The sequence below is a fragment of the Alexandromys fortis genome, unplaced genomic scaffold (genome assembly GCF_014885135.2).
Source record: "Alexandromys fortis isolate MF-2015 unplaced genomic scaffold, M_Fortis_MF-2015_v1.1 scaffold_46, whole genome shotgun sequence".
In the NCBI taxonomy this organism is placed as follows: Eukaryota; Metazoa; Chordata; class Mammalia; order Rodentia; family Cricetidae; genus Alexandromys; species Alexandromys fortis.
This window is the reverse complement of record NW_026067919.1, coordinates 6,650,564-6,677,771: the sequence shown is the minus strand read 5'-3', so window position 1 is coordinate 6,677,771 and position 27,208 is coordinate 6,650,564. Positions and strand designations below refer to the sequence as shown.

The 27,208-nt window shown below is 39.8% G+C and overlaps 1 protein-coding gene across 7 annotated transcripts in view; it reads right to left on the bottom strand.

Moving 5' to 3' along the window:
• The window catches only part of Nrg3 (neuregulin 3), a 942,917-nt gene that overhangs the window by 21,416 nt on the left and 894,293 nt on the right, over positions 1 to 27,208 (bottom strand). For all 7 annotated transcript variants that reach the window (XM_050140557.1, XM_050140554.1, XM_050140558.1 and 4 more), the window contains exons 5-6: positions 10,798 to 10,900; positions 3,677 to 3,803 (exon numbers count right to left, since the gene is read on the bottom strand). In XM_050140557.1, coding sequence (XP_049996514.1) covers positions 3,677 to 3,803; positions 10,798 to 10,900 — 230 coding nt within the window. The remainder of the gene's footprint in view (positions 1 to 3,676; positions 3,804 to 10,797; positions 10,901 to 27,208) is intronic.

The following is a 27,208-nucleotide window of genomic DNA, read 5'->3' as shown; positions in this document are numbered from 1 at the left end:
GAAGTCACTTGGTTTATCTCACTCGGCCATGCTGGCTGCTCTACTTTCCTGCTGATTGTCTCCTGCTCTCCGAACTTCTGTTCAGCCATTTATACTGTTTATCTCCTAGAACTCTGCTGAAATGCCACATAAGTGGTGGGCTGCTAGAATTCATGACCCCAAAAGATTCCTTTGCCATAAGGACTAAGTTGAGTTAAAGTTCACTGAGAACAAGCAAAGGCAGGAAAAAACTCCAGAGGTGGGGTAGGTTTTTTGTTGGAAAGGAAATCCACATGTACAAACATCTAACTGTACTCTACCAGGAGTTCTTGAAGATGACGTATTTGGTAAAAATGTATGTTTTGATACAGCTAAAAATAGTTTTAAAAAACCTCAAAACTGATTAAAAAGGGGCATTCCCAACCCTGGTGATCCTCCACTTCTTTAATTAGGAGAGATTGTGGCCATAGGAGCACGTTTATTCATGAATAATTATCTAATTACAGATGAACTCTCTTGACGAAAGCTTGACTCAGAGACATAGAACCCAGAAGTACTTTCTCCCTTAACCCTTTGCTTACAGAGGTCAACAGTCAAAGATGGGTTTAATCCTGTTTCCCTTGACACCTAAATGTGGACACGTGTGATTAAAAGACATACACCAAAGATGGATAACTCTAAAAGACAAAAAGATGTTCATTTAAGGCAAGCACAATCATCTTTCCAGCTGCAAAAGCACAGGCTTTATTATAATTAGTAAAGGAAAAATTGTGGAGGTCCAAAAATGTGAGCCCATTTCCACCTTGTGTGAAGGTCAGAAAGTTAGAGGACACTCAATATTGCTAAATAGAGGAGAAAATGAAAGGGGGAAGGGGAGAAGGGAGAAGAGTAGAGAGAGGCAGATAGAAAAAGAAACAGAGAGAGGGGAGAAGGGGAGAGGTTGAGGGAAGGGAGTGAGGCAGGAGAGAGACAGAAAAGGAAGGATCTCAGACTAGAAGCAGGAAGATCCACCCACCTCTGCTGTGGGGGGGGAGGGGGAGAGTGGGCGAGGTTTGTCTCTTAAAGGGACAGGACAGACCATTACAAGGAGGACCCTAAAATCTGCAAAACAAACCTAACACTAATCCCATATTGTTTCTGCTCATATCTCCATAAATTGCCTTTCCCACCTAGAACTACCAAAGTTTCTTTTCCTTAAGTATAAATGACATTGAAGCCTAAATTCAAAACATCCCTTTGTCACATTTACTTCAGGATATTTCATGTGTTAGATTTATGATTTAATTCCAAGCCAAACTCTTATCTGATTCATCTGTCTCCTGGGTAGAGCCTATCAGAGAGAACCTGGTAGTGAAAAAGTTATTTTTCAATCCATGTTCTTTTCCTATACAACAGTGATAGTGATATAAGAAGATGCCATCTGCACATCCCCTAAAGCCCAAATGAAAGGATACAGTAGAGACTCTTGGTACCCTGTGCCAATACAAAGGTTTCCTGGGTCTAAGTAGGTTACAGAAGAGAGGGGAAGAGGCCCTAAAATCATATGTGCTGAAGGTCTTTCAAATGTTGGGAACCCCGTGGATAACTCATTTCCTCGATGTAATTTGAATCATATTAATCAAGTCAGGGGAAGAAAAGGGAGACAACATAGATGAAATTTTCCTTTTAATATCACCATTAATAATACAAATAAACTGAGTGCTTATTATCAATGGCTGGATGAGGAGACTGTAGTGAGGTCACCTTTTGGACAGTTATACAGTTACCTCACATGAGTGTGTGGCAATCATACCGAAAACAGAACTGACTGCTTTCCTTTAAGTCTGGCTTGTAGACTGTAGAACGTGTAGCCTCTCTCCACGTATGTTTCCATTCACTTGTTGGCCCCACATGAGAAGAGCTGAGCGAATACTAACTTTGCTTTCCTAAATTGACTCTTCCCGATATAGAGCACCTGGAACTCAAAACACATGTAAGGCCTTTCAAATTTGTTCTCACCATACTTGATGGCAGCTCCTTGGCTTTCCTTCCCAAAGCATTTTCTGAGAAAAAAAAAAACTCATGATTAAACATGTGGTGGTGGTGCATGCCTTATTCCCAGCACTCGGGAGGCATAGGTAGGCAGATCTCTGTGAGTTTGAAACCAGCCTGGTCTACAAGAGCTAGTTCCAGGACAGGCTCTAAAAAGCTACAGAGACACTCTATCTCTAAAAACCAAAATAAAATAATAATAAAATTTAAAAAAATAATAAATAAATAAATAAGTAAATTAAAAATGCAGATCTCCTAAGCTCAAAAGTATTTTTCATGAGGATATCGAGGCCTTTCTTTGGAATGCAATCACCAGGAAGGATAGGCGCTCTGTATCACAGTCCTGTGGGAAGGTAGATTTCTGACCCCAATATTGGCTAGCCAGTGGACACAGCTGCCTGATGACATTTACACTGTCCAACACTTCGCACTCTTAATTCCCTACCTTTGATTAAGTCCTTGCTCCGTCTTACTTTACTACTCTCCTCTGCCCTTTACCAGGTCTGGTCACTGCTGAATCTATTGAACTTAAGTAGAGTTCCTGCTGGACCCCTTTTCCTATTCGATGTTACCTTACTGATCGCAGTCTGTCCCTGCTGCTTCCTCAGGTGTCTGGCTTTGTTTATCATTCTCAGGGCCAGTTGCTAAGGAACTGACATCCTCATCATGGTGGCTGTTGAAGGTGCTGGGATTACACTCATGAGAAATCATTAGCAAAGGCATTCTCTGTGTTTCTGAACAAAACAATCCTGCACACTGCCATGAATAAAAGTTTAAGGAAACTTTGCTGGGAAGCAATTCAGATTTATGAATTTCACATTAAATCAGCTAAGTACATCTGTTACGCTCATCATAATGGCAGCTTTGGGGTAATGATTTCTTAGAATCGCAAATGATGTGCAAATTCTCAACGATTTAAGCATTTGGAGGGGCAGGCATACGGCCTGGGTGATTGCCTATTATCCTCAAACACCCGGGTTGTACCATGGCCTTTGTTGTTTCATTTCAAGCCTCAGAAACTAGAAGCAGAATCTCCTGTGGGGGCAAAGATTTAACCCTTTAAGGCGTGTCTCGGCATGTGTTAGATAGCATCTCATTGTGTTTAATCCACTACTTTGCGATGTATCTAAAAAATGACTAAAAGTACTTCTCAAAGAATGAAGCAGGCAGAGTGAGTATGTGTTCAGCTTCCAGATTTGTGTCCCACACACAGCAGCAAGCCTGCTATTAGAAGTGACTATGTGACTACAACTCTCATTTCTCTTTTAACCCTAACCATGAACTTTTCATGCCCTTCATAACCTGATTTGGATGTGAGCCAGCCTTCGAAGTATGATATTGTATTCCTGCCATATTTCTGATCCTAAGTAAAGACCGAAAGTAGTTTATGGGACAAACAACCAAAAGCCCTATCACTGTCAGAAGTCAGTTATTACAAAAGACTAGAATCATCTTTCTAATTTAGTATTTGACACACACACACACACACACACACACACACACACACACGCCCATGCACACACATTCACACAGCTGCAAAATGAATTAAGCAAGAATAGCTACAGTGGTAATCAACTCCACAGTTCTGATGACAGGTTCCTTAATGCCCTCTGTACCTAAAATTCTAAGGTGAACAATAAAAACAATGTGGATACATGCAGCTTACATTTTGCAGCTGGACATGGCTCTTCATCAGGCTCTCGGACTTTGACAATGTACTGGACATCTTGAGGCTGTAGTTTTTCCCGTGCTGTGATTCTTTCAGTTGCTCTTGGATTTGTTTAGCCTGTTTCCTGCAGATATGAATATATAGATAAATATTTACATACATATATTGTTAATTTTTTATAGTTCTTTTCACAGTATCCATATTTGTCACATGTTAATGCTAGATAGGTAATATGAGCCAGAGAGACAGTTCTTAATACATAAAGAAATATCTCTGACTGGGGATAGTTTGGGATTACTCATCGTAGATGGGTTCACAAACAATGACACTCTAAAAAGAGAGACATGATTCCAATGTGTTCTGCTAGCCTGAAACTCCATGGATATAAGCAAGCCCTAACATGAAGTGTTCATGTATAAAATGACAGAGATTTCACAGAGAAATACCCAAAGTTAAAATCTGAAGCTAGGGTTTGGCTAACCTGTTGGCAAATATATATTTGTAGCTTATTCATATGTTAATGAGTATATTTTATTTTTACTTTGTTTGGAGAGTTTAAGTTATCAGGAAGTCAAGTAATAAAATAGCTAACTTTTTTTTAGATGCTCCTGAAGGTCAAATCTGGACTCTCATGTAGACTAGGCAAATCGTCTACCACTGAAGAGTATATCCGTTCTCCAACCGAGTTGACCATTAACGAGCTAATGCTTACACAGTCATTTGCAACATGTTTTTTAAAGTCCATTACACTCAATTTTAAAATTCATTTCCACAATAAGCCTTTGCAATGAGGCAATATTCTAAACCCCATTTGATAGAAGAGAATGCCAAGAAATGCACAAAGAAATGAAGTCATTTGCTAAAGGTTATTTAGATGGGAAAGGTTTCAAACCATCCAACAGTGCTGCAACCTCTGCTCAGAATCAAAGCTCAGAGCAGCCAAGCCACTTGTATATGGCCTTTCAGCTTCTAAAGGGGACGCTGAGATTGTTCTTGGATTGTGGAATCCCAAGAAATGTGCCCTTGTCTTCATACATTCATTATTGTTTATAACATTCAACATCTATACCAGAAGCGTGGACCAAACCACTCTCTGGTTAGTTTCCTTTCCCCAGGGTTCCACAACCCTAGACTCATAACATAATTGCACGATCATTTTCTAAAGTTTGCTTCTCCTGTTCTGAGCCCAGGAGAGATACCCCGATAAAATGCCTCTCACATAGTAAGCTCACCAGGCAAGCAGCTCTCAGGACATGGGCTCTGCTATCAGGGAGACTGACACATGAGATGGCAACCTCCAGTTGTCGTCCACCAGTTTCAGTTTTCTCACAATTATAGTGATTATGAATTCAACCTAAGTAATTTCCTTCAACCCATTTCCTTTACTTAGGTTGAATTCATAAGCACTGTCTCCCAGGGATACCATGGCAGCTACAGGCAAAGTGTTCCGCTTTTTCTTCCTCTTAGCCAGCACACTCAGTGCTGTGGAAAGATGCTGCAGAATTGAGGACATTGCCCCAAAGATGAAAGATTGTATTAATTGCCTCTCTCACACAACACCGGCATACTTTTTAAAAAGGATTTGAAGGTAATGAGCATCTTTGAATTTAAACCCCAGTGTTAAGTAGCTATCTGTTTAAACATTTCTTTAATCTCTCCAATTATTTGTGTGTGTGTGTGTGTGTGTGTGAATTTTTGGTCTAACCCTCTCAATTGCTTTAATGCAGTTAAGATAATCTATCTATTTCTTAAGAAGGAATTTATAGCCTATTTATAAAAATAATTCATCTCATGAACATGTAAGAAGCAAACAGCAGCCACAAAAAAACATGTATTTATGTGAAAAGTAAACAAGAAATTGTATGGGAGGGGTGCTAGTCAAAGAAATCAGCCCCAAGCAGTGAAAGGCTTAGCACAAAGCCAACAGTTACATCCATGAAATAAGACAGAAACACTATCTTTTCTAAAATCTCCTAATTCAGAAACTGGAAAGTATAAGGTTTTAAAGAAATAATATTCATAGAATGTCTGGGTGTGTTTCTTGAATCCTTTTATAGTTGACCTTCTACACCATGTTCATGCCAGCCTGACTTAGCAATACTTCAGGGTAAACGGCCTTTTTTTTTTCCCATTTGGAATCTGCCTTTGGATCTTTCTTGCCCCATTCTTTCTTGGTCCTATTCGTTCAAGGAGTTTGCTTGCTTGTTTTTCCTTCTCCCTTTAGCAAATGGGAAGAGAGGAAATGATTAATATCTGACTGCTTTGCTGTCCTCTCTGAGAACAACCACTCTCTACAAGGTCTGTATATGCACTGTGGGATGCTACCAGTTCAACAAAGTCAGGACCAAATTTATCAGGCTACTGAGCTTTAGTTATCTCCGGTGCAATGCTGCAGAAGGGATGCGTATAGTAGAGCCATGGATGCCACCCAGTCTGAGTTTCTGTGGCATCAGACCTTGGGATAGGAAGAGTGTTCTGAAATTCTTTTGGGTGTGTGTGGTGTCAGCACCTTTGAAAGTGGAGAAATGGGTACTGTGGAGTGGCAGAGGCTGGAATCTGGTGCAGTGAGATCTTTGCTCCCCTTTTCCAGAGACCTACAGTAACCTGCTGTTGTAGGTAGATTATTCAGTGCAGGTTGCCTGAGCGCAATTTCCTGTATTGTATGCTGGCAATATGAGGACAAAGACCTCCACTGCTGATGAAGACAACTGCAGCACATCAGAGCATCCATGTGAGCCCAGAATCTTTTACTCAGACCACAGCACATGGGAAGAATCAGGTGGCTATAGTGTGCGTACATTTTACTGACAAAACCAATTCCCAGGTTCCTCCACTATTTCCCCAATTTTTATAACTCTTTTCTACCCATAAAAATTTCCTCTCCTTTCCATGATTATGGTTTTAGGGTTGAGCCATGCGCTTGATTTTCAGCTAACTACAGACTGGTGCCACCAACCTCGTCCTTCTTTCCTGGGTAGGTTCAAAGTAAAGGGCAACTCCTTTAAGATTTCAGCTTCTAACTCAACCAGGTGAGCAAAAGGTAAAGGCTTCAGTTAATCAATCACATCAGCTCTAAATGGGGCCACGTGGGCTTACTAGAAATGATCATTCCTTTCAGCTACCTTTCGGCACTGCTGAAGGATTCAGTTATCTCCCTCGGAATATTTTCTGAGTGGAAGATGTCTTCATTTCTGCCACCTCATGCTATCCACCTCAATTATTGTTTTGGTCACAATGTTACTTTCTATGTGAGGTTGCCTGTTGGAACATCCTCCATGAATAAAGCTGTGGAAAGAGTATTTGGAAAGCTTGTAGAAAACACCAAGAAAACAAGACAAAAGTCTTGTGACTGGTGTTCCTCTATAACGTGGATTGTTCTAGGGATGTGCTTTTGTGTCCCTCCAGGGTGTAGTAAATAGGAGTGGCTTTACTTCAGATTGCCCATCATCGATTATTATTTAAGCGCTGGGTATATGCAGCTTAAAGTCATGCGACCTTTGCTTATTTGGTCTTGCTTACTCCACAAAATACCCCCAAAGTATAAATTGTCTGAAGCCCGGAATGGAGTTGGCTATTGCACGAGACTTTAGTCCACTTCAATAGGCTCCACTCTCCCAGGTTTATGCCACGAATGAGAGCAGGATCCGTTGCTGAGTTACTGGTTGATGAGGTTGCACAGTGCCAAGGGTACAAGAACAGGGAGAAAAGACCAGAGAAGCAACATCGGCATGGGGATGGGAAGTAGAAAATGAATGACTGTGAGCATGGAGCTTTTGACTAAGTAACTGCTCTCTCTATGCAGAAGGCTATATCCAGTCTATCAAACATGTAACTCAAGTGAACTCGTTTGGAGAGCAGTGAAAAGTGCCTTAGCATCCAGTTAGAACTGGAGCTTCCAAAGCTGACAACAAATGCATGCAGACATGCATACATGCATACATACATACATACATACATACATACATACATATGTGTTTGATACATCTGTATTATATATACTATATGTCCATATTTTGTGCACTAAAATTAATATCAAGCTGATTTTTTTTATCTCTAATATTAGGGAAAAGGAATGCAGATCCATGAATCCACAAGAAAAACGTGTGTGTTCTAAGAGTGGACCTTCAGTTTTGATAGGAGGGAGACCGCAGCTGAAATAGAATATATACTATTCATACCTGGGACGATTTTTGATGAGAAATATGATTCCAGTCAGAAACATCTTTCATTTTTATTATTTATATATTTATATACACTCATTTATTTATCTTTTTTCTATTATCCAACATACTTTTACTTTATTTAATATTCATATTGTAATACATTTTAATATATTATTTTTACTTTAGTTAATATTCATATCTGTAATACATTTTGATCAAATCCACCCCATACCTCTCTGAAGCGTCCTCCTCTATCCTCTTCCCACCATTTTTTGCTTCCAAGTTCATGTCTCTTTTAACCTTCCAAGACAACTTAGTGTTTCCTGTATGTGCATGGGTGTAGGACCTTTGACGGGAGCAGGAACATAGAGAACCTCTCAGGAACTGCATTCGTGAAAACTGACTCTTCTTCCCCCAGAACCCATGATTTGCCAATAGCTCCTCAGCTAAGGCAGGTAGGGGCAGAACATCTCAGTGTGTCATCCATCATCTGTGTCCTCTAAGTCTCTAGTGAGGAATCTGGTATTTAACAGTGTTACCACGAAACACACTGACTCCTCATTGTGCCCCAGCAACAAATATTGGTCTCAGAGCCCCCTTGCTGCCTAGGGAGAAGGACTGATGGCCCTGACCGCACAAATCCTGTACTTGCTTGTTTTCATTGTTAGGATGACTATAATCAATCTTTTGCTTAAATGTTCTACAACTCTACTACGTACTCTAGGAATAAGTGATTAGCAGCATCTTCACAGTGATTTACTTAATGTCCTGTAAATATAATATTACTACCTAATTTCTTTCTTGTACATAGCTCCTAAAAGCCGACACTCCTAATATTGAGCTGGGTGTGGCTACCCCTTGTGGACTAGAGTGCTGCTCTAAATTTGGCAGCCATCTAGCCTCCAAGTTCTAGAGTAGAAAGCAATGAATATTAACAACCCAAACCTCTCTGAAGTGTTCCTAATTTGAATACTAAGCAACGCCCTTCACAGCGTCATCTCATTTAACTCTTGCCCAAGTTCTATAAGGTATTTTTTTAATTCATATTTTGCCAAAAAAGAAAGCAGGAAGAAATATTCCTAGCAACATTAATTGATGTCAAATTGGAGATCCAAATTAATCTGTGGATAGTATAATATTTTAACCAGTGCCCTCACCTGGCCTCACTGGGGCTCCACCAGAGCAGGGAAACTCCCAACTATGGGCAGCTTTGCCATCAGTTAGAAGACTATATAAGCCAATTAAGCACTATAGTTTATAGCATACATTTAAATGAGAACTCCTGGGTGTCATAGCACCATATTTGTAATTTTGTACTTTGTTCCTTTCACAATTTAATATTTTAAAATAAATTCCCATATTATCTAGTCTATGTTCTCTAATGCCTATATGTTGGCTTAGTCCCTATCTTGTCTCAGAGCAAATGATGGAGACTTTCAAATGAAGACCTATTAGAAAATAATTCTCTGGTTATTGAAGGTATTCCCTTGAAGGGGAGAGTGAGATGGAACACAACCCCCCCCTTTTTTTTTCTTCTTCACATTCTGTCAAGGGGTAGAAGGCCCTCCTCTGTTACACACTGCAGCTATGATGTTTTGCCACACCCTGTCACAAAAAGCAATGAGACCGACCAATTCTGGATGAAAACAAACAAAACTGAGCCCAAAGAAGGCTTTGCAACTTCAACCTCTCACCTTTTTGCTAGTGCAACAGAAGCTGACTGATACATCACTTCAAAAATGCAGTGAAAGCATAACTTGAATGTTGCAAGGACAGAAAGTTAACCACTAGAATCTCAGTGTGACTGGCACACGTTTGGATATTACCTTTGTCACACACGACAATAGTAGTGATGTCTCATTAGTCTTTATTTAAAGTCATAATTGTAGCTCTCTTTAAAAATTGACATGTATGACTTACAGAGAGGGGTTATAAACTGTATCTGGAAAGTAGCCTAGTTTTGGAAGAGAAAATGGACAGAATAATAGTGGTCCAAAGAAAACAACTGCACATTGACTGAGATTTTAGACAGCCTGCAGGCATGTAACTGGAGCTAATGTCTTAAGGCTCAAGAACTCAATAGACTAACACTTTGATATCCAATTCCTTTCTCAAGTACAAAGGACATCATTTCCCTAAATAATTTCATCTATGTTTATTTATAAAAATACAGATTTATGAACATATTATTATGTATATAATATTTTTTTTTTTGGTTTTTCGAGACAGGGTTTCTCTGTGGCTCTGGAGCCTGTCCTGGAACTAGCTCTGTAGACCAGGCTGGTCTTGAACTCACAGAGATCCACCTGCCTCTGCCTCCCAAGTGCTGGGATTAAAGGCGTGTGCCACCACCGCCCGGCTCTATGTATATAATATATTTTTAACTCTATTTTTTGAATTATAAGTCCCTTCATCTGTAGATAGTTTCTTGGCAAGTGAAATTCAGAGCATATTCTAGTTCTATATCCCAAACTGAACCAATGCACATTTTTTGGTGTTCTCTCATTAAATGTGACTTAACTTTTATAAGTACAAGGTAAAATCTCTTTGAAAGTAAATGGATACTTTTATGGGTTTTTTCCTTTTTTTTCTGGGAAAAGACTTTTCTTATTGTCAATGGTTGATAGCATTTAGGTTCATAGCAGGCAATCCCCTGACTAGTTCCTACTGAGAAGAGTTAGCCCTTTCATGGAAGCTACTGAGCCTTTATGAAGACACGTGACCAAGTTGTGTAATCACTGTGTATCTGAAACGTCCCACAATGTGTATCTGAGAATGCCCTCCCCCCCCATGACCGCCTACATTCACTGTGGTCCATAGAATACTCTAATTCTCTGTAGATCACTGCTGAACCAGTGTGCAAAAACCCCCTCTGCTTAAAGCTGAAATTGAGACTATAAAGGAAAAGAGCTTTCTTTCGGATGTAACCTTTAATCACCAGAGAAATGGTCTTACTTGCTTTTGAAGTAGAACGCTGCACAGAACATGCCCACGATGACAATTCCAAAGACGATACATGAAATTGACAGCACCTGCCTTTGGTAAACGTCTTCACTCTCTGTGAATTTGAAAAACAGAATTAGAATGGATGCTAGTGGAGTTCACAGGCAGCAAGCTCCATCCTCCTACTTCTGAGCTGGTAGGGATCTTTCAATGCCAGCTTTCTTTTTGTTCCTGTTGTGAATGGAAGAAAAACATGAGGAATTTATTATGATTTGGTTTCTTTGTAGAGATCTATACAGTAACCTGCTACTACTTTTAATTATTGCCTTTTGGTATTTGTACAGTCAAATAAGTAAGCACTCTTGCTCAAACATATAACAACTTGATAAATATTATAAGTGAATTTTATAACTTCTATACATTGTAGAAACATATGTTCTGGAAAGTGTGGTGGACCCAAATTAATGAACTAGAAGGTGAGAGTCTCCATACTTTCTGGTGCCAGCAACAACTGAGTTTTCTTTCTTTCTTTCTTTCTTTCTTTCTTTCTTTCTTTCTTTCTTTCTTTCTTTCTCTCTTTCTCTTTCTCTTTCTCTTTTTCTTTTTTTTTTTTTTTCGAGACAGGGTTTCTCTGTAGTTTTGGAGCCTGTCCTGGAACTAGCTCTTGTAGACCAGGCTGGTCTCGAACTCACAGAGATCTGCCTGCCTCTGCCTCCCGAGTGCTGGGATTAAAGGCATGAGCCACCACCACCACCCGGTAACAACTGAGTTTTCATTTTGTGGCGCTCAGATCTCTGTGCTGTCTGATGTTTGTTTGGTTCTTGGCGATCTACCCATTATTCCTCTTTCGACTACTCTGATATCTTCATCACTTTATGAAAGAGATTTTAAGGATTTATTTAAATATCTTATTCACCACATCTGTAGCCATCTTAGTGTCCATGTTCTGGCATATATAGACAGCAGCCTCTGGAATAATGTGGTACCTTATCTCTTGCCATTACAAAATGTGCCCATTCGGCCACTTCACTCTTCAGTTGCTACAATTTACACTCAAATCTTTTTCTAAAACAGGCTTAGTAAAACAATTCTTCCATCATATTAAGAGCTTTGCATAGCTTCTAGAACTCCGTCTGCAAATTCTCATCCTTTTGTTTTTATTTCTCTCTTTAAACACAGGAACAGCATAGGACATGGTGGTAATCAGGAACTCATTTGCAAACGCTCTCTTCAGCTGCTCCCATGTACTTTCCCAGTCATCTATTTGGCAACATTGCCACACAAAAATTCAAGAAATTTATAACCGTTACTACAGCACCTTCATACTACACCAAGAAGATTGTGCTACCAGGCAAGTGCTTTATAAGAGATGAAGGCTGAAAATTGGATGTCTTAGGTGGGCACGAAGTCCCCAACAATGTCCTTAGCTCACTAGCTCCCATGACCAGGTTCATTCATCTACTTCAATTATAATCAAGCACCTGACCCCTCCAAACTTCTTTTATTCTCAGATATTTTGGTTCCTATGAAAAATGAGGCCTGTGTAGAGAGACTATTCCAACATTCTAGAGTAAAACACACACACACAAACACAAAAAAATTAGCACAATCTTTCTCACTCATTCGCTCCCTTTCTCTATTTCTTTTCAATCTCAGTTCCTCCCTCCCTCTTGACTAGTTTAGTCAGTGGTTCCTCAAACTCCAGTGTGCAATTCAGTCATCTTGAAAGCTATGAGAGTACAGGCCACCTTCACTTGTTCCTGGGGAGTTACGAGATAGCACACTTCAGTGTGTACAGACTTTTGCTTTTGGAAAAGTCCTCAGGGTGACTGTGGTGCTTTTGGATTAGGAAACCCTTGAGAAAGCATTGAATGGAGTGTGTTCAGCATGTGACTCGCTGACTCTTCCACATCTGGTAAGATGTGTTTACTTGTATTTAATGTTGATCATTAAAATATAGATAGATAGATAGATAGATAGATAGATAGATAGATAGATAGATAGATAGATAGACAGATAAGCTTAGGAAAGCCTACAAACTTTTAATGAACTTTCTCCCAAAGTAGACATAGCAGAAGGAAAATTTTCATCTAACAAAGAACAGCTTTAGTGGGTACACATATTTATAGTGGATAAATATATAACATTATGAAAATTTGAACACTTTGACCTTAAGTGAACGATAATGCCTACTTGGACCACTTCTACTGGACACTGTCCTATAGTCAATGTTCTAAAGGAAAAATAGAAACAAACCCATTCCATTTGAAGCAATGGATGAAAAAAAATTATCTTTTCAGATATTGTGGTCACCTGTTGGAATCTACAAAAGGAGCTAGGAGCATTGGCAGGTGAACTTAGCATGTTTATAGTACACAGGGATGAAAGGAAAAAAATCTTGTACATGTACATAGTAGAAACAAAGTAAGAGCAGCACTGTCTTGGAAAATAAAAGGAATAGAAACACTCAACCTGAGACCTGAACGTAACATATAAGCCAATTTCTCATGACTTAAAATAAACACCCAAAGATTGAGATGGCAATTTTGAATAAATTCTATTCTGATAATAAATTCTCAGAAAATGTAAGAATGATAAAGAAGTATCCATGGGACATAAGAGAATCTCAAATAAACTATGGTGAGAAGATGGAGTTAATAATAAAAAAACTGAAGTCAATGCTTAGTATGCCATTACAAGGACATAGAGTATAGATCTTTCTTGACTATTCATAGATTTTTAATAGATATGACATACCATTTTAAAAACAGCTTCACAGAGTTAAGAATATACCAACTTTATGAGGGAAGCATTTCATTCTTAGGCATTTAATCAGGTTTAATAAAAAAACTGATTTTCTTTTGTATGCGAGTTTACAAAATATTTCTGTTACTAATCCTCATTAAAAAATTTCCAAACACCCATACATAGGTCAGTGAAAACATTGTGGTATATCCGTTCAATGGAACATTACTCAACAATAAGAGAAACTTATCAATGAAATAATCAATAATGTAGATGAATCTGAATTCACTCAAAGTGAGATGTCATACACAGATCCATGCTATCTATATACAACCACACAAAACTGAAGCAATTGGAAGTACATGACAGATAGGTGAAATGATTATCTTCTGTCTGTGGAAGTGAAGGGTTAAAGATTACAGAGCAATGTTAGGAATTTTTAAGTTATAGACACATTCATTATCTTAATTTCAGTATTCATTATCTTAATTTCAATGATCATATCATTGGTAGATAATTATTGCTTGTTGTACCATATTAAATATTTTAGGCAAGGTTCATTTCATCCCAGTTATAGCAGTAAAAAAATTAATTCTGGGGGATAAATTAAAATAGGAAATATATTGAGACTATAAAGAATTTCAGAGTATAAAATGAAACCTGGCCTTTTTTGAGTTCCTTTTAAAATTATGCTCCCACAAACCCTTCTCCACACAGCAATCTATATAAATTTATATTATATAAATTAAGTCATACATACACATGTACATTATGTTTATATACATGCATATACCCATTATTATACATGTTTCACTATTAAGCAAGCTAATGGCTCCTATGTTAGAGTAACAACAATATCACAAGGTTTGAATATGAAAAGTGCTTAATGTGACATCTATTTTTTCCTAGAATGTCTGATGTTTTACTCTGCTGCCTCTTGATACCTGCTGTTCCCTGTCCCTGCCTGCCTGCCTCCCTCTCAATATCTCTCTCTGTGTCTCTCTGTAGTATATTCTTCTGTCTTTTTTTTTGAACAGAGATAAACTTTTTTATTTATATTTGTTTATATATTTTTTTTCAATAATTTTTTATTGAAAAAAAATTTCTGCCTCCTCCCCGCCTCCCATTTCCCTCCCCGTCTCCCTTTTCCCCGCCTCCTCCCACTCTTCTCCCCCTCCCCCCACTCCTCTCCCCCTCCCTCTCCAGTCTGAAGGGCAGTCAGGGTTCCCTGCCCTGTGGAAAGTCCAAAGTCCTCCCCGCTCCATCCTGGTCTAGGAAGGTGAACATCCAAACTGGCTAGGCTCCCACAAAGCCAGAACATGAAGTAGGATCAAAACCCAGTGGCATTGTCCTTGGCTTCTCAGCAGCCCTCATCTTGGGGATGGGGTGGGAGGGGGTAAGGGGAGATGGGGAGAGAAAAGTGAGAAGGGGAGGTTGGGGGGGAACTTGGGAAACAGGATGTTTGGGATAAAGGAAGGTTGGATAGGGGAGCAGAGAAGCACATACCTTAATTAAGGGAGCCATCTTAGAGTTGGCAAGAGACTTGGTGCTAGAGGGGCTCCCAGGTGCCCAGGGCGATGTCCCCAGTTAGTTCCTGGGGCAGCTGAGGACGGAGAACCTGAAATGACCCTATCCTATAGTCATACTGATGAATATCTTGCATATCATCATAGAACCTTCATTTGGAGATGGATGGAGATAGAGACAGAGACCCACACTGGAGCACTGGACTGAGCTCCCAATGTCCCAAGGAGGAGCAGAAGGAGGGATAATATGAGCAAAGAAGTCAGGACCACGAGGGGTGCACCCACCCACGGAGACAGTGGGGCTGATCTATTGTGAGCTCACCAAAGCCAGCTGGACTGCAACTGAAAAAGCATGGGATAAAACCGGACTCTCTGAATATTCTTCTGTCTTTTTTTTCATAAATTGAAAAAAATTGAATATACCTATCTAAATATCTTCCACTATGCTATAAGCCTCACTGGCTAATGACACGGGAGTTTTATGTTTGTTCATTGTCTGGGTATTGTTTCTCCAGCTCCTCCAACGGCCTTTCTCAGCAGCCTAAATGAGTGGATGAACAAGCATTTCTGTCTATGTACATGGCCTGATTTAAATTGTATTGGCTCTTGCCTTAAAATGCACTTAGGTGCAGCACCTCTGTTCATCAAAGTAACTTTTCCCAAGCTCTGAAGACTGGCTCAGTTCTGAGGTGAGCACAACCCACCCTTCCTTTGATGCTAGGCTCCTCCCATAGCTGGGGCATTGTCATCCACCTGACCTGATTCTGTATTCCCAAAGTTCTCTTCACAAACCACCCAACTGTGCTGCTCAGTTCAGTTGTTTGGCCTGACTGCTTGGAGCTGATGGCAATTCATGGCCAGAATGCAGGCTATGGGTGGGCTGAAGGACACAGAACTTCTCGCACCAGGATTTTCTGAGAGCGTCTCAAAATGCCCCTAAATGTTGCCAGGAGCCTGTGAAATGAGCCCCTGTTGTGTGATGTTTCTCTCTCAGCAATGCTAACTGCAGCACCAAACCCATCACACCTGTCTCAAAACTGGCATGGAAAAAGGCTGTTTTACTTCTTTCTCTGAGACCATCTGCCATGGATTCCCTTTAAATTTGATTGCCTACTTTTGAGTCCTTTGTCCTGTGAACGTGTATCTCAAACCAATGCTTCACAAGCATCCCTCCTTCCTAGGCTTCATTTACATCTTAATTGCTGGTTTAGGCTAAAATATTGAAAAATGTAAAGTCAACCTAGGAAAAACTTTAGGTTTTTCTGTTTTCCCAGGAAATGGGGAGGCAGAGTTATGTGGATTAACAGGCTGGGGTGAACATTTTAAATCTTTAAATGATCAAAGTAAACGGATGCAGAACATGTCATGGAGGGTCATATTGCCATCGTGGAAGCCTAGGCTGTTCGGGTGCTCACCTTCCTAGACCTGGATGGAGGGGGGAGGACCTTGGACTGCCCACAGGGCAGGGAACCCTGACTGCTCTTCGGGCTGGAGAGAGAGGGGGGGACGGGAGCAGGGGAGGGGGAAGGAAATGGGAGGCGGAGGCGGGGAGGAGGCAGAAATTTTTAATAAAAATAAATAAATAAATAAAATTGTCATGCTTTCTACCCCACATTTGTAAGCTGATCTTAGAAACAAATGATTCCAAAGCTTTCCATCTTTCTAGATTGTACTAAGTGATTACAGAAGCACGTGTAAATTTCATAAGGCAGCCAATCCCATCCTGCCACTACCAATAACAATTTTGAATATGAAGGATGATGATACCCATTAAAACAAAATCCAGTAAAAGGAAGGCTGTTCCCACTTACACGAGTGATTTCCATGTATAATCTGCCTGTTACATTTCCGATATTTGAATCTAGTCAAAAGTCATCTAGGAATTGCAACGAAACCAATTCCGAGTTTAAATCAAGAGTGAAATTAAAAGAGTAAAAGCCTAAAATAAATTTGAGACCCAGCTGTGGTCAAATGATGATGCTCTTGGTGCCTTTGATTCATAGGCAGCTACACAGAACTCACACCCAGCCAGGAAGGGACCGCTCCACGCAATTTGGGATTTCAGGTTGGTTCTGGCCACTGAATAGGTGATTGCCACTAATGACCTATAAAGCCTCCTTCATCAGAAAACAGTGCTTTTCACCTGTTTGTATTATAGGAATGATGCCAGACTTTTCTAAGATATTAGTGGATTGTAACCCATTTAGTAATATAATAAATTCTTGGTACAATTCAAAAAAATTTCTTCATACTGTAATATTTGTCTTTGAAAACCTACTTGATAGCTTTATGATGGGTTCACACTTGTATCTGCTGGATACTATGGGCCTGTAGGCTAAAAATGGATGCCCCAATGGTACAGAAGAACTTTGGGTGACTGTTCAGGTAGTGAGAGGTGGGGTACCCTATAATGCACCTCTGCAGCCTTATATATGTGTCCTATGTACAACAAGCTGCTCATGTGTCCCTTTGTGTTAGTTTAAGTGTCAACTATCTGCTCTAGTGCATTATTAAACACATGATGAGGACTCATGTCTATTTCTTCTTTCCCTCCATCCTTGAAACCCAACATCATGTCTGCAAAGTGGTGGCACTGGAGGGAAAATATCACTACATTACTTGCTCTAGGAGATACAGAGGAAATATATAATGCAATATATTCTGGATACTTTCAGTTTAGAGAAAAATTAGCAAACACTTTTTTTCTGGAAGATGAAGAGAAAAACAATTCCCCTCTGAGGGCAGAACATCTTAATAGGAGTCAATTTACACAGGGATGTTGGAGGAGATGCTTGCTTGGATCCTGGCCCACTTAGCTCAGAAATAATCACACAGAAACTGTATTAATTAAATCGCTGCTTGGCTCAATAACTCTAACTTCTTATTGGCTAATTCTTACATATTAATTTAACCCATCTCTATCAATCTGTGTATCACCATGAGGTCATGGCCCACCAGCAAAGTTTTAGCACATTTCTTGTGGCAGATCCATGGTGTCCCCTTGACTCTGCCCTTCTTTCTCTCAGCATTCTGTCCAGTCCTTCCTGCCTACCTAGTTTCTGCCCTATCTACAGGCCACTGCCGTTTCTTTATTCATTAATGGTAATTACAACACAACTCCCATATTACCTCCCCTTTTCTATTTAAATGAAAAGAAAGGTTTTAATTTTAACATAGTAAAATTACATATAACAAAACAGGTATCAATCAAGAATTACAGTTACAACATTTCTGTTTACTTTATCTTTTATCATAACTAAGGAAAACTATAACTACCTATCTATTCCTCAACTCCATCAAAGTCTCCAGAAGGATATAATATTACTGAAGTAAACAAGAAGTGCATTGTAAGCAACTTAGTTATGATAAAAGAAAAAAGCTTGATTTCTTTGACTCATTTTTTAAAAGTCAGCTTTGTAATACCACCAAGTCTCCTTATCCAAATATTTATTATCCGAGGCAATGCAGTTAAGAGTCTACATACAGAAGCAAAACCATTATACTACAACAATATTTACTAATGAAGTCACAGTATAAAAGAGCCCTAAGCAGCATTCATCACCGCCCAATTCCACCATTTGCTTCAATCCATCAAATTAACCTCATAATCTGTGTAGGTCAAATTCTCATTGACTGTTAGACTCTGCCTTTATGCCATCATTGTAACAAAAGTAAATTGAAGTAGATTTATACAGCATTAATTACTCTTATATAAAGAAGGCATTCTGAAGTTTCCTCCTAAACATCAACAAATGTTAGGGACATATTATAATATTAGGAGTTTAAAGGGAGCTTCAGATGAACCTTATCCATAAGATAATATAGTGAACATTTAGAATGTTTAGAAACTGAGATTGGCATCTTTTAACTTATTGACTAAAAATGGAATTAAATGGTCTGATCAACACATAAAAAACTTTTAAAGATAAAATAGATCCTGAAGGAAAATGACAGAGACTTGCTGTGAGTTTACATTTAACACTGGAAGGTAGGCCCTCAGAATGTGTATAGTAAGCCTGCCCAGGAAAGGTTCAGGGAGCACCAGTACTGCTAGCCAATTTCCTTCTCTAGTCCCCTCCTCAAATTTTTCTATTTGTATAATTTATTCTATGACTGTTGTCAGGTATCTGTAGAAAAGTACATTTTAAAAGTATTTTTGAAAAGTAAATTAATTAATTTAAAATAAAATTTCAACATTATTGTCTTTGTTTCCATTCAGAGCTTATTATGCATTGAATTGTGTCACCCCAAAATGCTAAAGCACTAGGCCCCAATGCTTACAAAAGGACATTATTTCAATAAGGTGTACTCTGACTGGAATACTGATGTCTTTCTCCCAAATTATAATTCTTTTGCTAAGATCCAATTTCTATCAGAGTATACTAAAAGCTGAGGCCTTCAGGAAGTACTTGATCATAAAGACTCCATTCTCCTGTCGGGATCAAAGTCTTAACAACAAAAGAGATTTGACGGAACAACACTGTCACCTCTGATACTTGAGAACAAGAAAAAGACACCATCTAGGAAGCAGAGAACAGTTTTCCCAGATCTCAAATATAATGATACCTTGGCTTTAGACTGCTTATTTTCCACCATGGTTAGAAGCAAATTTCTGTTTCAGAATTACCATGTCTGAGTATATTGTTTAGTGGTCCCAATGGACAAGCATAGTATCTTCAAGTTGAAATAAGTTCATGGACCAGGACTCTAGTGCATTGTTACTGTGTCCTTATCAAAATGGGGAAGTTGTACAAACACAGAGAGGTAGGGAAGGAAAGAGAAGAAAATTAGCTTTGGAAATATGATATTCAGGATGACCCATCCACAAGACAAAGACCACCAGAGATGACCAAGACCTTGGCAACAGCGAGAGTAGTTTCCCCAGCACAGTCTCAGAGGGAACCAACCCTGAATTCCCTTTATTTTAGACTTCAAGGCCACAGAACACCAAGGCAAAACTGATTCTCTTCTCTAAGCTATCAATTTGTGGTACTTTGTCACTGCAGCCCTAGCAAGCTAGTATACCTCTCAAGCCAACCAAGTCATATGCACTATGAAGTTTGAAAATTTTCTTCCCTCACTCTTCTAAACCTTTTAGAGCTTCATCATTGTGTACCAAAAATAGGCCATTCTGTCTCCATGAACCCTGGACAACAGTCACTTTCCTTCACAAATGTGCTGTCTGGCTAGCGAGGGCACTGCAAAGCACAGTTACTCAGAAGCCTTGAGTCAAATGAGGAGCTTCAGGGTTGTCTGCCTCATGGGCTAATAATGCTTTCTTGGGAAGGTGTTCCCATCTCCCCCCACTGGGGATTCATTCTGTGGTCTTTGACATAATGTTAAAAAAAAGAAGAAGAAGTTGGGCAGTAGTGGCTCACACCTTTAATCCCAGCACTTGGGAAGCAGAGACAGAGAAGCAAAATCTCTGAGTTTGAAGTCAATGTGGTCTACAACAGCTAGTTCCAAGACAGTCAGGGCTGTTATGCAGAGAAACCCTGCCTCTAAAAACAAAACAAAAGCATTTTAACTTATGCTTATATGTAAATTAATTCTATCATAGTGAAATGTTCATGTTAATATTGTGTTTTTATCTTATTTCCATGTGAAATACCATTAGATGAGCATCATCCATTAAATCTGACTTGTAGAAGGAAATGACAATGTAAATCTATAAACACATTTGTTCTCAGATTACAGTTTCCTCACATTTCCCCTTTCTGAACATAAACCTTTAGTGTCATAAAAAGCCTTACTTCCTTCCTTTTTCAGGCAGTAACAGCTCAGGATGACTACAGATAAGAGAATGTTGTAAAAGATAGTTTGAAAAGAATAGGGAGAGAGGGAAGGAGGGAAGGAGGGAGGAAGGAAGGAAAAAATAAGGAAGGAAGGAAGGAAGGAAGGAAGGAAGGAAGGAAGGAAAGAAGGAAGGAAGGAAGGAAAGAAGGAAGGAAGGAAGGAAAGAAGGAAGAAGGGAAGAAAGCAAGGAAAAATGGAAGGAAGGAAGGAAGGAAGAAAAGAAGGAAGAAGGGAAGAAAGCAAGGAAAAATGGAAGGAAGGAAGGAAGGAAGGAAGGAAGGAAGGAAGGAAGGAAGGAAGGAAGGAAGAAAGAAGGGAAGGAAGCAAGGAAGGAAGGGAACTGGGTCTTGGGTCCTCTCATTGTTACATCTAACATTTGCTGGCTTCTCAGGTGTTATTTCTTTCCCAAATAAATTATAAGCAGAAAGCAATTCTGAACCGAAATAAATCTATTAGTGAGTTCTCAATGCTGAGAGAAAGCCTGTCTGTGACATCTGACTTGACTTTTCAAATGCCCATGAAATCTCTTCTGACCATTTTCTCTGTGAATCTATCATTCAGGATTCAAGCACACAGCCACATTTCAGATAAAGGCATGTAACTTGGAATGAGAAAATTCTACTTCTTGGAAATAGTAAGAACCTGAACAAAAGGTTTATGGAAATACTATAGTATTTTTCCTATGATGTGGCGAGAAGCCTAATACACTAACATCCTTTCAGTCTTACTTCACAGGAAAACGTCCAGGGCCAATGTTAAAACCAAATCCCTGGTGAGATGGGATGGCAGATTTCTGATTCCTTTGCTTAAATCAGCAGTGAGAAGCCTGAACCACCCTATGCACTTTCTCATCAAACACAGACCTGCACAGAGCAACTAGGAACAAGCCTTGTGGGTATGTGCCCTCCTGCTTTATGTCACAGGGATGTTGTAGGCAGTGTCCCTGAATCAGCTGAGGATCAGATCTCACAGAGCAGATGTCTAGACTCGAGGCATTTTCCACCAGCTATATAGACATCGTGTTTATTTTTCAATTGTAATTTTGAGACTATAATCACATTTCTCTTCTCCCCTTTTCTCCCTCCCAACTTTTCCATGTGCCTCCCTACTCTATTTCAAACACATGGCCTCTTTTTAGTTGTTGTGACATGTACATACACATCACACACACACACACACACACAACATGCACACACAATGTTAAGTATGAAAGTAAACCTGTTCCATCCTTTTAATGTTACATCTATGTACATGTTTTAAGGGCTGACCATTTCTCCTGCTTTTATTTTTCTTTAGTAGACTCCATGAGATCAAAATGGAGTCATAAAATTTCTAATATATAAGTGACATCCTGGACCTTGTGATGTCAGAGAGGCAATATATGAAATGATTGATCAAAGGTGATATAAAACAACTTACTGCCCAACCAGATTAGAAATACACACACAACTTGATACCAATGCTAAAACCCTGTGTTACTGGCTTATCTATCTAGGCTATTTTATCATTTCTGAAAAGTCAATTCCTCCTATTTATGTTTAAAAAATATATTTAAAGGACAATGGTGTGTTTTATCAACTGCCTTATATACTGCATGCTTATCCCTCTTGATCCCATCCCTAATAGTATTGCTTGACCTAATATAATATTTGTTTTATTCCACTCTGTGCACACATGGAATTAGGAGAGCACACTCTAAATGTTAAGTAATTTCAAATAGTTCAGCAGAGCATTACAATAGAAAATTCATAAATATTTTTATATGCATTTTATTTTAATCTGTAGTCTTTGTCACCATGTGTGTTTTATATCACAGCCCTTGTCTAACAGGAGAGTCGTGTTCAAAGTGCTTACTTGACCCTGTTAGGTACCACAGTGGACAGTACAGATAGAGGATGAGATAACACTGGCCTATTTCAAGACCCTCCCCTTAATTGCTAATGGGAATTCATGCAATTCTATTTAACATGCATTTGGCTCAATTTTTAATATGAAAGGAGTACTGTGCAGTTTCCAGTGTTCGAGCAACTCAAGTGCCTCCTCAAGGAACAACTACAATGGATTGCATTCCAAACTTCAAGAATAGATTTTTCTTAGCTTAGTCATTGACATTTATTTACCCAAGTCTTAAAGCCATTAAAGGTAAAACACTTCAAAACAAAATTTGTCAATGAAGTCCCGAGGTTCTTTACCATGCTAGTGGAGAAGCTTTGAAAGAGGAAGGACCTGGAAAGATGAGGCGTGGTGCCTAAACTTTCTGTTTGAACTAACACCAGCCCACTTTGCCAGAGGCAGAGAAAACATAGCAGGTGTGTGGGGGGTAAGATAGGGTATGGTATGCTCATCAGTCTGCACTATCTGGGCCTGTGCTAATCAACTCATGAGTCTTCTCTCTCTTGCCATTGCATCTTGCTTGTTCCCCTCCAGGCTTGCAGGCAGGACTCAGCCCTCTTCCTCAACTCCATATGAATGTACATTTTACTCCTAACTAGACATTTTTTTCCAGCTTCGGTCTTTCCACCCACCAATCCAGAAGCATGGTACTTAGACCTAAGACTTCCATGAAATGGAAGCTTCCCCTCATCTATCCCACAACAGTTTTCTGAGAAGGGGGACCTCCATTATCTATGCTTGTAGGCAATAGAGAAGGGAAAACAAACACTACATGAACTGCCATACTGTGTTCCAATTTTGCAATCAGATCTTAACCATTATAACAGGGAGATGTGCTGCCAGTTTGGTTCATGCTATGAAAGAATTTGGAGGAAGTAACACAGTGTGGATGTAGTGAGGGTGGACCCTGCCTGAGCAGAGAACAGAGTCATTTGGACTATGCATATTGTATAGTTGCCTGCAAACACCATGCACAACCAAGTGTGGGATTGGTACAAGCAGAATTCCAACCTCATCAGTGTATTCTGACCCAAACTTACACTCATTCTGGTGATGTAAAGAAACATAACTTCCATTGGCTCATAGGGAATGGGATGACTGGGAGGTGTGGTTTTGTTGAAGTAGGTGTGGCTTGTTGTAGGAAGTGTGTCACTGGGAGTCTTGGAGTGGGCCTTAGGGTTTCAGAAGCCCAGGTCATGTTCTGTGTTACTCTCTTCTTGCTGTCTGCCAACCCAGGTGTAGAACTCTCAGCTGTCTCTCCAGCATCATGTGTGCCTGCATGTCACCATGCTCCCTGCCATAATGATAAAGGACTACATCTCTGAACTGTAAGCCAGCCCCAGTTAAGTTTTTTTNTTTTTTTTTTTTTTTTTTTTTTTTTTTTTTTTTTTTTGTATAAGAGTTGCTATGGTTATGTCTCATCAGAGCAGTAGAAACCCGATGACCCATATGAAGTGTCCCTCTGGAATCCTTTTTTTTTTTTCGAGACAGGGTTTCTCTGTAGCTTTGAAGCCTGTTCTGGAACTAGCTCTTGTAGACCAGGCTGCCCTCGAACTCACAAGGATCCACCTGCCTCTGCCTCCAGAGTGCTGGGATTAAAGGCGTGTGCCACCACCGCCCGGCTCCTCTGGAATCCTTTAATAATGCTGATTAAATGTTTCTGATAGCTTGCAGCTACAGTGAGACATATTTTTATGTCACAAACGCAAACAGAAACCCTGCAAAGAAGTTACCACATAAGGGAAAACAGGAAGAAAATGTAGTATGTGGGAATAACATCCGTGTTGAAGACAGAAAAGAAAGCTCCCTCTCTCCCCTTCTCTCAGTGTTCCTTGCTGTGCACTGCATTATCAACTGAGAACCCCTGCAGAGTGGCTTTCTGAAGAATCCAGAGACTAAAAATGTCAAGAAAGAGAGAAAGAGATGCACACAGTCTGGGTCTACTGTGGTCCCTCTGGACTGTGGACGAGGCAGAGAAGGCAGGGGGCTTCCACAGGCTGAAACATCAAATATTCCCTTGTCTCATACAAAGGTTTATTTCTGTTAGAATCAAATAGCAATTGATCCCGTTTGACAGGTAGAAAGCTTACAGTAAGCAAGGAAGTCAACTTTACAAAGAAATAGCCATTGTACCGAACTTAAAATAAGTACCTCACAGTCAGAGGAAAATTCATTTAGATAAACAAGCCCACAGGCACTGCTGGCAGAGCCACCATTTGGGAAGAGAAATAGGCTAACTGGGGACTGTTTTAATATTTGCTTTCTGAAAAGTAAAATGGTACCAGGATCCCTCAGGTCACAAAAATGACAGCCCAGCTTTGGTAACAATGGCTCAAAAGACAGCTTCATTTTTAGGAGAGAGCAGCAGAGTAAAGAGAATTGTCAAAGCAGGATGTATTAGGAGCCCTCCTCCTCATCTTCACAGCTCTCCCTCCAGCATCTTACAGGGTTGGCAGTAGAGGGTGTTACCACCCTGGTTTTCAACAGAATACCTGTGTATGCCTAAGCAGATACACATGCTTTGGTGACATAGTGTCATTGTCTTGCCTCTTGGAGAAAACATTTTACTTCATAACAGTGGAAACCCCCTCTCAAATGTATATGCCAGCTGATGAGTCTAAGACATCCATTTCTTGGAGAGTTCCTATTTTGTTCCCACATTAAGAGCTCCTGACTGGTTTCACAAGTGAGGAAACCCTGTTGAATTATATGAAGCGAAGATTCTCAGGATTAAATGGAGATGCGCTGTGGATAAAGAAATGACGACATGGGTGAGTATGAGGTTGTGTGAACACAGAGTTGAGTGCATGCACCAGGAAGAGCAGGGCCTGCGAACTGGAGCTAAATGCAGTTGTTTCTATAAACACATGTTAGGGGGCTACTGTCTCGTCCATCTGTTGATGAGTGTCCTTGGCTGCTTTTGTACCGCTATAAAAAGTAGACATATTTATTGATCCCAAGGAGCAAGAAAAGAAAATTCAGCAAGCAATACTATATCATCTGATGAACAATAAAAATGAAAATTAAATTACAAATTAAGCATGCCCCAAATTAAAATTTAAATCTGTTTGTGTTTTTTATTTTCTAAGTTTTTAAGTGCCTTTAAACTGAAATAAGAATCGCATTTGGTCCTTTACTTCATTGGATATATAAGAGCCTGCCATTCTATGGGAGGCCACCAAAGCATGACATCAACAGGTAGATGAGAGGGGTGGCCTGTGTAGCTCCTGTGCATAGAACTTTGATGTGAAGCCTGGAGGGCAATTGGCCCTGAACAGGTGTAGATATGTAGCCCTGTACACTCTTCAAGTAGCAAACATTCTGCCCTCAAACTTACGATGTGGATGACTGGAGACAACTGGGATCTTTCCCAGGAACTAAACTGGAGGCCATTAGTAGAGTATTGAGTGCTTATGGAAATAGCCATTCAACAAAGGGAATTAAGTCAGAGAAATTAAGAACAGTAGAGACATGTCCAGTGGATATCCAAGACAAAGAACTACCCATCTAGAATTCTTCCTGGACACTCTATATAGCAGGTCTGCATCATCCTTACTTAGTCTCACCCTCACGCCATCTTCACGTTCAATTTTTTTCTCGTGGTTTCTTTTGAGTATAGGAATCCATGTCTCTGACATTCGCTTTGCTTTCTTTAAATAAACAGCTCAGAGAGATTGAAATGTGAGCAACTTTCTTCAGGTAAGAACCATCCGCACCCCACACTTGCACCTAATGAGAGAAGGATCCACGTTAAAGAGACAAAAAAAAGCAAAGAATAGCTTCCTTGATATGGAAAGTTTATGAACTCTATTACTTTCTGCTCAACTATTATCTCTGTGCATTAGAATGCTTGCACGATGGTGGAAGCCTGTCATCCTGGGTGATAAATTCGGCGGGTGTTATTTAGTCTTCACTCAGTAATTTGGAACCAATACTATGTTTGAAACGAAAGTAAGTAGGTAAATAGCTTCAAGCTAGACATTAAAAAATACTGTCTAAATGACCTCTGTGACAGCTCAGGTCCTTTGAAACGCATGGACAGCCTGGCCCTGCTTATGCAGACACCTGCAATAAATTTGCTAGTCTTCCCAGGCAATGAAAGCCTACGGCAATCATTGCTTTCACCAGTTCAAGCTACAATGCCGCACAGGCAAAGCTGCAGATATGTGCACGGCTATGACTTCAAACACAAGGAAGGATTCCGTTTTCTTGCTGATTAGTAACTCATAAATTATTATACCACAGTCTTCTGTGGATGGATGGGACCCTATGTTGGCTCATAATTTCGGACTCAAGAACAATCTTATTTCTATATTACTAGGATTTAGTACAGGAGGGGACACTAAAGTGTGCTTTACTTTGGTCCAGTTCTGTGTAACCACGCCTGAGAGGAAAGGTCTTTGTTCCAATGGTAGTGGTTACCACAACTAGACAACTTTTGAGAATTTATATCACAAAGCTCT